The 14,621-nt window shown below is 33.3% G+C and overlaps 2 protein-coding genes across 3 annotated transcripts in view; one reads left to right on the top strand and one right to left on the bottom strand.

Moving 5' to 3' along the window:
* Positions 1-2,583, bottom strand: part of LOC148626010 (rho guanine nucleotide exchange factor 7-like) — a 41,813-nt gene extending 39,230 nt beyond the window's left edge. The window contains exon 1 of the mRNA XM_088569554.1: positions 2,462-2,583. The gene's annotated coding sequence lies outside the window, so the exon portion shown is untranslated. The remainder of the gene's footprint in view (positions 1-2,461) is intronic.
* Positions 2,584-3,774: 1,191 nt separating this feature from the next.
* Positions 3,775-13,237, top strand: LOC148626009 (E3 ubiquitin-protein ligase TRIM56-like). Of its 2 annotated transcripts, none has more exons than XM_088569543.1 (4): positions 3,775-4,089; positions 6,092-7,298; positions 7,830-7,862; positions 8,539-13,237. In XM_088569543.1, the coding sequence occupies exons 2-4, from the start codon at positions 6,134-6,136 to the stop codon at positions 9,195-9,197; spliced, it is 1,857 nt and encodes a 618-aa protein (XP_088425669.1). In that variant the 5' UTR covers positions 3,775-4,089; positions 6,092-6,133; the 3' UTR covers positions 9,198-13,237. The 2 variants fall into 2 exon arrangements, with proteins under 2 accessions (XP_088425669.1, XP_088425670.1); XM_088569544.1 differs by lacking the exon at positions 3,775-4,089 and adding an exon at positions 5,365-5,413.
* Positions 13,238-14,621: the final 1,384 nt, after the last annotated feature.

The raw sequence follows: 14,621 nt of genomic DNA, 5'->3' as shown, positions 1-14,621 counted from the left end.
GAAATCTGATTAAAAAATGCTGGCAAGGACTTTCATCTTTCATACAGAATTTTATTTAAAAAATCAAAATGAGAGCTGAATTAAACAAAATCAGAAAAAAAATATTTGTTTTTGGTCCCTTTGTGGTCCCCTATTTTTTTTTTTTTGGTTGAAGTCACAACCCAATAAAATATTCCAATTTTTCTTTTGTGGTATGACACGTTGTAAAATAATTTCAAAAAGATTCATAGCAACTAATGAAAATCAAAAACTGTATACAAAATAAAAAATCAGTGCGGAAAGTACCTTGTTTAAGAGAGTATTACTTCTAAACTGCTTTTACATCCAGTAACAGCCGATCAAAACAGCAACAGACTTTTACCCACTAAAAAGAACTTTCCTGGCAGGTAGTACTGATTATGACATTACTTTCCCCATGCAAAATTTCCCTTCCCCAAGGAAACGGGAAATTGGAATCATTATACTCAGTATAGTAAATGTATAAATTTTATACAAAATATTGAGAAATTTACAGGTGTTGTCAGCCCACCACTGACATCACCATTTGAGCCAATCCTCTGGGCCAGTATCAAGCAAAAAGTCTCGGGCTGCCAAAAAGTACCATATCAATGAAATACTGTGGAGGGTGCAGCTAGATACAGAGGACAAACCCTTAACAGTTGGGGCAAGTATAAATACACCTTTCAAGCTTGTTACAGCTATAAATCTTGATAGTGATAAAATATTTGGTAACAATTTCATCAGAATCAAAGTGGTCCCTTTTTGGCTCCTTTTTCATACATTTGTACTACATGTACATGTACAAAATGTAAATGGTTGCATGCACAACCCCCAATCAATCAGTCCTAGCCTTCCTTCGGTTGTACAGCACCTTGTGAAACAATTATATTTAAAAGAAATCTGATCAATTATATTTAAGTTATTGTCCACCCATTATCAATGGTTTCTGCCCCCTTATTCCTAAACAAAATGATCCAAGTCACAACTCACCAAATAAATCACCACATTAACATAGATCCGAGTTGCAATACCAGAGATCCATTCACTTCTAGTATTTATAGGGACAAAATGAACTGTCTAAAGAATACATGTATGCTGACAACAATGACCAATGACAGTTCATATTTAATTCCCAAATATTTTGCTGTCATGTAAAAAATATCAAGGACCTTTCCCGCCAATCTAGTGCAAAAAATGAAGATATCTACAAATGAACATGGTGATGTCTTACTTGATAATGTGCCCCATATCCATGCAACACATACATGTATCATGCATTATCATGTGATTTCAATCCTGTCTGCACTGTAAAATAAATGTCTTGCTAGGTGCAGCTTGATATGACTGAAGAAGTGGAACATTGAATAGTTGAAGCTAGAATAAAGACACGCCATTTAAGATTGATACAGCTCTGAATTTTGATTGGATTTTTAATATTTGGCACAGTGGCAGAAATAATCTGCAATGTGCATAACCCCTAAAACAATCTCAGCCTTCCTTTGTAATGCACTGCACCTTGTGGAGATTCTAAAGTGATCCATTAATTTTCACGCAAGTTGTGATCTGCACACCTGGAAAATACTTTGTTTCTGGTCCTTTTTTGTCTCTTCATTCTTAATCAGTTTAAGCCAAAATCCACAAAATCAATCTAAGCCTTCCTTTGTTAGTGCAGCACCTCGTGATACAAATTTAAAGATATCAGTTTTTTGTTAAGTAATTACAGGAAATGCCTGTTTTTTGGTCCTGAATACTGCCTTAATTTCTTAACATGACAAGTCACAACCCAAAAAATCAATTCTAGGCTTCCCTAGTTGGTTCTGTACATGCACATGGAGGTGTAATTTCAGATAAAAAAAACTGTCCAGAAACAGAACTTCTACAATGACAACAGCAAGTTACCATTTATTGGGGCCGTATAAAAACCTTAGTATGCCATAATAAAGATGAATTTAAGAGACAGATGACCATGTATAAAAATCAAAGACATGTATGATGTAGTCTTGTTGACCTTGGAAACTAGAAAGCTTATCAATAAATGCTGTAAATATATGATTACTATGAGAAGTACCTACTCTCATAGTGTCAACATAGATTGCTATTCTAATAGAGTGTACATATATCAGACAACATGATTTAATGATCAACTCAAGTCTCAATGGAAATTAAGCATGAATCGGTATGGATCTAGTTTTTAAAACATTATGTTTATCTTTCGTGTTTTCATGGATATTTTTAATTTTGCTTACAGTCATCAGCTAGATGAATGCAAGTATCCGACTGAACACGAAAGATAAAGACAAGGTATTATGTACTTTGAGTTATGTTATAGAACATAGCAGGAATCATGGAATGAAAAACATAAACAAACGAATTCATTTTGAAATACGACTGTGAATCTTGATGGCATCTCGTAACGCTTATACTTTCTGTATTTTAGTAGTCATTTCTTTAAATTTCTTACTAATTTATAGCCGCATGTGTCACTAAAAGGGCGTGACCAAGCTTTCACATTATTTGGTTCCTTTTTTCTCAAAATATGGCGGAAGCTGCAAAAATGACGTCACTTGTGCAACGGGACATAACCCAAGCCTGTATGACAGATGGCGGGAAACCTGGTTAATTATTGACCATTTGATACGGAATAAAACATTATATATCTTTTTAATTAATTAATCGATACATTAAGACGAGTGCCAGCTAACATACTGGTAAATGATCTAATAGGAATAAAAAGTTATGGTTAAAACAGGTGTATATTTGAAGCAATTTCGTTCTCGAGTCAGCGCTAAATTATTCGGCACACAAGTTTTGATAAAACCTCTATCAGACTATCCTTCTGTTTATACGTTCCAATAACATCTTTAATTGGAATTGATGCTACTTTTCTGTATGCTTAAATCCTCCCCACACAGGCTTATCAAATCGGTTTGACTTCTACATTTAAATTTCAATTTCAAATTAGGTCTTTAGCACCGTCAAAATGCACTAAGTATTTTAAAAATGTTATGCTCATAGAGAAATGTTAGTAGTATGATTGAATTATTCAATTATTACAACGAGTTCAAAACATGTAGGGCATTAAATATTTTGCCTTATCTTTCCATTTTTTTTTTTTTTTTTCCCCTGTGCTTAAATATAACTAAATGCTTTATTAGTTCCAGTTTTTCCAAATGATAAATATATGTTATTCAGAGTAAAAACCTATAGCAAACTTTGACAAAAGCTTTTCTATTTTTTTTCCAAGTTAATGGTCAATATTATGAAACTGGTCCATCATTGTGGTGTGACAATTTCCATGATAAAAACAGATTTTCTAATGTTGAAATTAATATTTCCCTCTTGGTCTTTGTTCTTGAAAGGTGTTTCGAGCTAGAATAGCAGAAGATGCTTATTGGCACCAGGGACTTTATATATAACTAGTGTTATATAGTCTCTGCTGGTTCATGATACTCCAAGTTTTTAGCGGAACCCGGGTTGTTCATATATTTTTTAGTTTCTACCTGTATTCTAATAGCTAAATTGTGTCCTATCATATTTTGTCAGTTTTATTGTCTTGTCTATGTCTGCGTGTTATGGATACACTATTCTCGCTCTACTTATGGTCTACTTGCTTACACTTCCAAACAAACCATTCGCCAAAAATGTTTACTGTCTGAAGACGACTCAGGTATGTGTACTAAGTACGTTTAATTCAAATTAAATTGTAAATAAGTAAAATATTTTTTGTTCGTGTTGACACATAAAGGAAGCCAATTTCCTGCAATGGTCTGCGTTCAAAGAAAAACAGTCAAGCGAAATGACATCATTTAATTTATTGTTAAGATTTTCTTAAAGGAATTATAGAAAACTTTAGATCATTTAAATTTTCTTTTGTGATTAGTGAAACGGTTTGAGCGCTTGAATCGGTCTTGTTTAAAATATCAAATGTCAAAAAACTCTCTGACGATAAATTAACAAAGGCTACAGAATTGTCCTTGTTTCTAAGACAAAAAGTGTGTCAGAATATTTACAATACGTGTATTTGTTTTACTGGAAGATCCTGCAAAAGATTACGCAGTGTGGATAAAGACACTTCAAACTATATTTATTGTAAGTACTACAGTAAACTATTTTATTTTGATATTCATGGGGTGTAGAGGATTGAGATGGGAAAGTAATTTTATAAAGTAAATCAGTTTCCCATGCAGCTCATACGCTTCTTCTGCTCTGCTTGAGTACATTTGAGCGAATTAAACTTACCACAAATCAATGAACATGAAGTGACAAAGCAGTGGACACAGTTAAGATATATTTTTCATTTCCTTCAGTTTTTATTTAAGTACCAGTCCGTATAAAATTAAGACAGTGACAATATGAAAGTGATTCGTGGTGAATAAAAACCCACCGAGCAAATGATGCTTTTTCAATCTACATATGCTGTATTTTACGTAACAATTGTCCTTTCCATATTAAAATCTGTCTTCTTGAGAAAATCATACATTTATCTCTCACTGAAATCAACCAAAATCAAACAAAATCAAGAATAATAGCTCTTGCAAGGTGTCAATTTCATGTACAATCTTTATATTTTTTTTTATCTCAAAAGCGCAATGTCCAAATGAAAAACTAAGACTGGTTATATGATCGGTAACTGTTTCTGAACAAGAAATAAAAGTGATTTCGGTTGGTTTTTGAAATGCATGAATCACTTCCTGTCTGTTTTTTTTTTTTATAAAGACTGATCCTTAAATCATTATAGATGCAATTAAAGCGCTTATGTGTCATTTTTTATATTTTTGTTACAGTCATCAAAACTTCTAAAAATTCGCTGAAGTACGAATCCATTGCTCGTATCTTCGACTTAAACTATGAATAATATTAAATTGTAGCAATTTTTATTACCTTTTCCACATGTACTAGTGGATTACCACCCCAATTTTACAAAGACTGATACCTTATTGATAATAAGTCGTTTTAGCGATATTTCAGTTCTTTTGATAGATATCAAAACAGCCATTGATAATGTTTCCCGTGGGGTTACTAATTTACAGGTATCCCCCCTCCCCCCCCAAAAAAAAGTAGATCCTCTTGAATCAAATACCATATTCAATGGTCATACATATTTTGTTGGTTTAATAGCTTCTATTGGTGTTCTGAAGGAATAAACGCAATTGCATAAAGACCTGTGATGTTTTGATTTTAATTTGACAAATATTGGCACAAAACAACCATATTTTGTATCGTATATCAATATATATTGGCACCAAAACAACTATTTTGTCCTCTCTGACATTTATTGGTCGGGTAAATCTTTTGTCTTTCTCCATTTTGTTTATTATGTTAAAAATGACAATTGTTTTTTATTCATTTATTTTGCTTTTATTTGCTGTTCCGAAGCAGTTGATAACGTGAGAAAAACCCCGTTTGAAGTATTGTAAGTTGTTCAGATATTTAGATGTGGTATGAATATTGACTAGTTAAGAGCTCTGAATTTCCTTAAAATTTGGGGGATTTAATTTAATTAGACAACTTCATCCACTTTCCACTTTATCGTTAATGACAAAGGAGCTGCAACAATGTAAACGTACAAATCATACTAGAAAGTTTGCTTCACACATTAATATAATACTGGATTCCTTAATCAGTATTCACTTTTTTACATTGATTTCCCTTTGTGAACTATCCATTCCCATACTGTGACATTCAGCTGCCTCAGCACACGGAGTTCTTTTTCATCTCGCAACCCCGTGCGCGATGCTAGATATTCTGACGGTTATCATGGTTGTGCTTATATCAGTTTATTAGTAGGTCAGGAATGGTTTGAGCATATCTAGAACACCTGGGTTTACCCACGGTCTCAGAAAGTGAGGTTACTGTTGTTTGTTCTGTGTGTACTTTATATTGTGATACCCTATATATAGGACTGCTGCACTTTTGATGTTTCCCGCTGAATTCCATCGTAACGTTAAAATTCTTGGTAATGACACACATAAAGCTCATATTTCATTGGTTTTTTTGGGTTTTTTTTTTCCAGAACATCCAGATATTTTGATAGTCAGTCATTTCGAAGAAAAGACACACATAAAGCTCATATTTCATTTTTTTTTTTCAGAACATCCAGATATTTTGACAAAGCCTTTAGTCATTTCGCACAATGCTACGTGCCGAAGATGTCAAGGAAGAGTTTCTAATCTGCAGCATATGTACAAAGGAATTTGACGAGGAACTCTATGTACCCCGTGTCCTACCATGTTTACATACATTTTGTCAAACATGTCTCCGAAAAATGCTGAAAGGAGAAATTTTGACATGTCCTATTTGCAAAACAGATTATCTATTACCGACTGAGGGTGTGTATGTGTTTCCAAAAGATGCAACGAGGCGAAATCTTCTTGAATTTTTGCGTGTTAAGAAGAGGTCGTCTGATATCATTTGTAAAGATTGTCCAGACGACAATGTAGCCTCTGAATTTTGCAAAGAATGTTACATTTTTATGTGTTTAGAATGTACACGGGCACACAGACGTAGTTTAGCATCTAGAACACATGGCGTTTTATCTGTTGAGCAACTGCAAACGCAAGGACCTGAAATCTTTAAACGAAGACTTAAATGCAACAAACCTGGCCATGAAGGTCAACACTTAAGTTTTTACTGTGCCAAGAAGGGTTGCGAGAAAATGATCTGTACTGCATGTACCGTTTGCGACCACGATAAATCTAAAGGCCATGTGATTCAAAACATGGAAGAAATACACCATCAAAAGAAACATGAACTTGGCAGAATCTTTAAAATGTTGGAAGATGATGTTAAAGTAGCTAAAGAATTGTATAAACAAACCGAACAAGAAATGACAAACTTGGATATAAAAGAATTCGAGGTTGAGCAAGAGTTAGATGATGCTATCAAGAAGTGTCACGACATCTTAGAACGCCGAAGAGACGAACTAAGACAAAAGGCGGCTATAATAACCAATGCTAAGAAGTCCACATTAAGAGCACGACTAGAGCAACTTGAATCGTTCATTCATGGCGTTACAGGAGCAAGAGAATTCTCTGAAAACATTATTTCTCACACGGATGCTACCGAGTTTGTTCCTCTGCATACAACACTCTACAGGAGACTTAAAGTTCTAACAAAACAACAATTTAAAAAAACAATGCAAATTGAATCCCCAGCATTTGAACCTGTTCACATGGAGGCTGAATTTGAAAGAATGGCCAGAGGAATGGGAACAGTTTCAACCATCGTACACAATAAACAGCTATGTCTTACAAGAGGTCATTCCGATGCTAGCCTAGTGTCTCTCAGAAACACACATAGTAAGTGTATGTTAGTCAAGTCTGTCTTTCTTTTTCTCTGTAAATATCTTTAAATTCTAGCGGTACACTATTTCATAGACATGAAATTTGCTTTCTCAGATATACTCAGTTTCGTTTTATCTGCAAAAATACAGGAAATTGGGGCATGCTGTACACGTGACGTGTTTTAAGGAGTAACATGTCATCTGCAACATTATATAATAAAATATCTAAAGGAATTCAAGATTTAAAAAAAAATAAATCATGTATAAGAAGTACTAAAAATATCGAGAAATCCAGCATCAATTATAAGATTGACAAGTATGTCAACGGAGCTAAACTAACGTAGTTCAGTGTGCTAGAAGGTTTCGCATTTTGTACTGCAAATTTCTGTATATAATATATGAGACATGCAATGTTTTCATTCCCGCTTTCACATGTTTGTTAACTATTTTTGTATTTTGGTGAGATTATTGTAACAGATTTTACTTTACGAAGAAATAATCTTCCAATTAAGAAAATTGAAGATATACATATGATTAATCTTTACAGCTGAAGGGGATGTCAGACACGGCGACATAACATGTAAGTTAGCGCCTATTATGTATTACTGTACTGATTTATATATAAGAGTAAGAGTAAGGATAATAATAAAATATTCATCGACCTGATAAACTCTAGTCAATTGTCACAAAAGAAAGTCTGTATAGGAAAAAATGGCAATATCAAGGCTAACACCGGAAAGCTGGAAACAATTATAACTGCAATGGTCCTTTCTTGATACAGGTTAAATGAGGCTTAGTAATATGAAATTCATAATACATTCAATCCAATATTCACTTTAAACAGCACCAGAATTCATCCCCAAAACAACTGGCGTGTGGCTGGTTGTATGTGTCTCAGTCTAAGGGCGAGGTGTTTTAAAATTTCTTGGCCATTTAAGACTTCCGTGATATAATGTATAAAGATACATGACATCTTAATTAGTGAATAAGTTATCTAATGTATCTTGTGTATGATTCAGAGGCGGATCCCATGAGAAAATTTGAACATTAGTTTCTGAGGGTTCCAGAAAAAAAGAAGAGCGGTACCAGGCCATTATTTGCTCATTTTCCACAATTTTGCACATATTAAACTTTTTTTTCACAGCAAAACGGGAGGGGGTTCAAACCCCAAGAGCTCCTGGATCCGCCAGAGTTTTCTTATTATATATTCAATTAATTAAATAAACTTGGTATTGACCATTAACTTGATATTTTAGGCCCCACTATTACGTTTGACTCTAATACAGTACACCAATACAGAGATGTCAGTGAAGATGGTAAAGTCCTGAAAAACCAATCCATAGGAGGGCAGAGGGTAATAGGGAGAAATAACGATCGTCGTCTGAAAAATTATAGAGGGGCCATAAGTAGCCGACCTCTCAAAGCACCAGGGAAATATTACTTTGAACTGACAGTCGATTTACACGTCGCAAAACCATTGGATAATGTGAACTTCGTGTATGAGGTTGGCTTCAGTCGACGCCATGATGTTGATATTGGTCATTATGTCTATGACCAAAGTTCTGCATGGTCTTTCTGTGCCCAACAATGTGACGAGCATAAGCAACTGTGTCAATGGTGTCGCCATAACGGTCGGAACCTTGCTCACGCTCCATTATCACCAGCCACTGCTGGAACGACCATGCATAACACTTATGGGTTCCTTTTAGAGACCGAACAAAGGCGAATAACAATTTATGATTGCACGTTCAAAAAGAAGTTTTACACATTCCATGGCGTAGACACATCGCGACCCATTTGGCCAGTTTTTGGCTGCCATTGGCCAAGTAAGGTAAAGATAAATATGACTCTAAAGACTGGCGCAGACATCGTCTCTATACCAAACTACATGCGGACATCTTCTACGATGTCATAATTTTTTGGCGCATAAGCAATATTTAGAAATAGGTGGAACAATTTGTTGATTTTATTACAGTACATAAGTCTTTCTTTTTTCATGAGATGTTATTGTTAATTATGACCGTGTTATTCTTTGTCGAAAAATGACAATAAAACTAAAAAAAAAAGTTTTATCGTTGCCTTAAAAGCTGCATGACTCAAAGCGTTCCAATACTATTTTAGTAGTAGCAAAATTTTAGTGCATCATTGTAACAAGGCATGAAACACTGATGATATCTGCAGTAAACAAGAAACTACAACATTGTTGAAACCCACACTTACCAAGTTGCTATTACTCGTCCATCTCCTCCAGCAATGCTAGAGGTTGTCTGGCAAGCTATTTGCTGCCTTGGTGTCATCCTTGGGGAATTGAGGAACACAATTTCAACCCCCAATGCAGTGGGAGTATTGTCCATCAAATATAGCCAGAAAAAGTAAAGACGTGCAACCATGTCATAACTTTTATATACATTCAACCTATAGCGGAATTTGTAGGTGTCTATTTCGGTCAGTTATTAACGGTATTTCTTGTACTATTTCAAGACAAGGCAGCAATATCGGACATTTCTGGGGGAAAGAATAGTCAAGGGAACCAAGTTTATAGCGGCAATCAAAAGAATGTAATCCAGGGACAAAAACCAGACAAAAAAAACAAAACAAAAAAAAACCAGACATACATACACAACAAAGAACATAGAGTAACTAAAATCATACACACAAAGTAACAAAAGCAAATGAGCAACTCGGACTCCACTAAAAACTGGGAGCATGGACCAGATGCACCGGTAGGGTAAGCGTCCTCTGCTTTTCTAGAAACACCCGCCGAGTTGCTCATAAAAAGTCAAGTCCGGGGTAGACAAACGAGGAGAGGAAAACTGCCTCGTTGAATAAATCAGTTTTCATGGTGCAGATGGATACACCATAACGATCCACGAGTTCATGATGACGACCATAAAACTTCTGAGAAATAATAAATAAAAAGAAAATAAAGTACGCTAGGGTGATCCGCATTTCAGACCAAAATAATTTGCTATTAAAAAGACTGCGAATCCAAAACTTAAAAAAGTATATTTGTGGACTAAAACTCAGTCCATCCACAGGGTCTTGCTCCCACTATCAAATGTGCAGGCCGACTTCGTGTTCTTTACTAGTCGGACTGCATATTTGATAGTGGGAGCAAGCTAGAATATTGGATTCCGTCACTCTGAAGTAATCTAACACATCCAGAATTTTTATTTTCTTAAGTTCTTAAAATGAGAATTCAGATGCAATTTGTGGTGGACTAGAAGTTGGAACTTACCCTAGATTTTAGTGGTCATAGAATAAGAAAGTGGAAACGGGAAACCCCCCCCCCCCAAAAAAAAAAGAAAGAAAAAAAAAAGAACATTTTTCTCCTAATGAGAGTGTGTTAAATGTAATGGGAACGGTTGTTCCATTCTCTAGTGACAGACTTTTCATCTTATGTAAGAAAAAGGCTAGACTGGTATTATATAACACCATATTATATATAATATATATCTTATACACGTATTTCCGTTTAAAGGTACCTTTACAAAAAAAAAAAAAAAAAAAAAAAATCTTGTTCATGAAGATGTAAGTATACAGAGCTCTCAGTAAGATAATGGTGGCTTTGTGAGTTTCAGATCTAAAGAAGATTGGCTCAACTTCACCTTTCATGTGTAAGTTTTAGAATAAATGTTTTGTACTGATTATTTAAAAATGAGTATTGTAAATATAAGTTAAAAAAAAGCTTCACAGTGCAGCAAGATACAACCACAGTGTTTGAACCCTGAACAGTTAGGTCAAGTGTGTACACAATATTAGTTTTTGACATACTTAAGCATAGGGACTAATAGTTATTATAGACACAACAACTGGTTTGGACACTATAATGAACAAAATTAGAAATTCAAATAAAAATATTCAAAATCAGACTAAAAATAAAAATGTAGATTTTTTTATTGTGGCTCCTATGACCACTTGTAACTAGAAAACTGTAAGGTATATGAAATCTGATTGAAAAACGTAGGTTAAGAATTTAATAAGGAATCCAATAAAATAAAAAAAATTGAAATCAGAATAAAAATAGAAGTATCTTTGTCGGAGTATGGCCCCTTTGACCCCTTATAACTCAAAAACGGTCCAAAACACATCAAATTTGCTTGATACATTTGTTTACCAGAACAAAATAAAAAAAGAAACAATCAAAATCAGAAGGAAAACAAGTTGTAGTCTACTTATTTGCATAAAGAGGCGGGGTTATGCACTGAGTGTGGAAGAGGTGTTAAGTAGCTGTCTTTGTAAGAATCATGCAAAATCTGAAAAATGTGATACACCCCAAAAAAGGCTACATATTTTTATTTTTGTAATTAAGTTGTTTTATGGGTCTTTACTATGAAATATGTAATTATTCATTCAAATCTGCTTGCTCTTAGGAGATAATCAACATTGAAAACCCAGTAGATTCTATTGTATATGAGCTGCATTTACAGAGTTATCTCCCTTAATTTTGAAATCTACAGTGCATTCTATATAATTTTTATCTCCTAAGAGCACGGGTAATATATGAAAAACCACATGTTAATTTCTGTTTACTATGACATTTCAAACAAAATACCCAAAATAAAAATATGTAGGCTTTTTACCCATGAATCACATTTTGCATGATCCTTAGATGGAGTGCTACTTAAACTTTGAAATAGCAAATATACCCTCTGTGCAGAAGACTGTCTAATTACATTCAAATCTTTGCGTTCAGGGTAAGTTTCAGAACTTTTAATGTTTCAGAGTACTTTTCAGCCAGTTTTACAGTGTAAAAATGAAACACACACACACACAACACATTTAAGTGTATTGATTTTATTAGTACTGAGTCATCAATAATAAAATACATTTCCATTCACATTCAATTTCAATGTAAAATAATGTGTATATAATAATTGTATATTCTACTTTATCTAGAGGGCTCAGCCATAGATGTTAACCTTAGAAAAATCTAAAGTGGAAGATCATCCTTTCAAAATTTTCTCAAAACAGAAGATTTAATGAGCTTTGTTTTTGGGACATGTTTTGACAAAAAATTGAAGTAATTTATAATGATTTTAAGCTGACATGCAACAAAATCTTCCTCTTTAATATAGGCACAGGAAAGTGTTGAATTTTTCATGAAATATTGGGATGCTCCCTCAGAAAGTGAGAAAATCAACACCTACGGCTCAGCACTTTTAACTCTACTTGATCATATTAAAATGTTTCTAAATTATCATTCATTTTTTCAAAAAGTTCATGGTGTTAAAAAAGGTCCAATTCATAATAACAAAATTTCATTGAGGCAGGATGGCATTTCATTATTGATATTTTATATCTGTATATATTATAAGGCATTTTCCTGAATTTCATTTTTGTCCTTCTTACATACACTTTTGATAGGCATATCAAAAAGAGGGAAGTCCTCCCCCCCCCTCCCCCTTATGCTCAAAAGTTTTGGTGGATAATATAGAAATTACAAGTCCCATCTACATTTAGAAAGACAGGAAATCTTTGGAATGCCCCCCCTTTCAAATTTCTATATTCTCCACGTTTTTACTTAACCTGATCTGTCACTAACTGTGAATTTTCTATTTACCAATGTTTACATTAGATGAATATTGAAGTGAATACATGCTGAATGATAATTTAAGACATTTTTAATTATGACCAACCTACTGTTTTAAAACAACAGCTTTTCTGTAAAATGCAATGGAAAACCAGTTAAAATGCTAAGAGACTAAAATATGGAATTAAAAAAATTAATAAATGTTAATATGATTTGCTGTACATCCTATATTTTCCGACAATATGCGGACAATTTCAAGATATAATGCATGTAGTGATCATTTGAAATAACTAATGATAACAGTTGTACAATAATTGCATACACCAAGCATAACATACACACATACACAATCTATATAATGAAACTGAGTATATATTGGTTGATATATATTTAAAAAAAAATAAAGCATTGCTCTACAAAACTTAATGTTTATTGCACTACTAATGGAAGCATGTTATTGCATTATCTAAAATGTAAAAATGGTGTACATACTGGAGAAATGATTAGCAATGCAACAATTCTTCATTTAATTATGAGACAGAACACATTAGAAAACTACAAGTCTTGAAAAATACTGTAAAATTATTAATGTTCGTATTTTCGCTGTGCACAAAAAAACAGTACTGGCAAAATGAATTTTACACACTATATAATTCTCATTATTTTTTACAATCATCATTATGTATACTTGACTGAATCTGCGAAAATAAGCAACTGTGAAAATTAATATGTTTACTGCTTTCAGGACTGGTATACAAGTTGAAAGTGTAAGACTGAATAAAACATTAAACACACAGACAATTGACTAAAGTTACAAGACATAGGTAAGTCTTCTAAAACAAAGACTACCAAATAAATCAATGTTCAAGTATATAAGGTATTAAGTAGCAGTCTTAATAAAAATCAGACAGGATGTGATTCATGCATGTAAAAAAAATCCACCAAATTTACTTTTATTTCCTATTTATAATTAGTTACAGCCAATATAAACAGTTTCGGTTTTTCATTTTGGTGATGTACTTTTGAGATAAAATTCATATAGATTGTACACAAAATCAGCACTTTGAAAGAGTTATTGTTCTTGATTTGCTTTGATTTGTTGATTTTAGTGTGAGATGAATGTTTGATGTTCCAAAAAGTGCAGATCTGAATGCAGAAATGATTATCATTATGTAAAAGTATAGCATGTGTAGGCTGAAAAAAGCATTGTTTGTTTGGTGGGTTTTTCTTCAACATGAATCACTCTACCATAGGTAGTGTCTGACTTTTATGTGGACTGGTACTTAATTACTGTGAACTCAGAGCAGTTTTACAGTATAACAATTTTAAATTTCTGATTAATTTTTATTCACAGGTAAATCCAAATCCAGTTAAAAAAATGGAAAGTAGAAAATTTCCATTTGAAAAGTTGATTATAATACACATACATTCCAAGCATTCTATTTTGATTGTCTTAATCTAAGCACCTTTGATTAATCTTCATAGAATTCTTACCATACACTGCCCTTAAAGAATTAGAAAGGTTAAGAAATACTTTTGCAAGAATACAAACTTTGCACAACATAAAAAAGGTAAAAAAAATTCTTCATATGCCTTGAAGAAGAGGTCTGTGTAAAAAAGGGAGACAACTTGAGTTATTTTATTTTTTTATGTAAAAACATGTTATGGAGAAATGAACTAACTTTTAACTGACAACAGAAAAGAAATAAATCTTTAAAAAAAATAATCAACTTGATTCCTGTTTCAGTAAATAATGCAAAAACAACAATAATGTCACTGGATAATCTTACTCTCAAAATGTAACAT

This window comes from Perna viridis, chromosome 2, assembly GCF_037379345.1.
Source record: "Perna viridis isolate PV_CMFRI_1.1 ecotype Kerala chromosome 2, ASM3737934v1, whole genome shotgun sequence".
Lineage (NCBI taxonomy): Eukaryota > Metazoa > Mollusca > Bivalvia > Mytilida > Mytilidae > Perna > Perna viridis.
Note: the sequence above shows the minus strand (reverse complement) of the source record. Positions and strands in the feature narration are given on the sequence as shown.

Coding starts and splice junctions, on each gene's coding strand:
- LOC148626009 (XM_088569543.1), top strand. CDS start 6,134: ATGCTACGTGCCGAAGATGTCAAGGAAGAGTTTCTAATCTGCAGCATA. Junction 7,299..7,829: donor GTCTCTCAGAAACACACATA/GTAAGTGTATGT, acceptor TAATCTTTACAG/CTGAAGGGGATGTCAGACAC. Junction 7,863..8,538: donor CAGACACGGCGACATAACAT/GTAAGTTAGCGC, acceptor TTGATATTTTAG/GCCCCACTATTACGTTTGAC.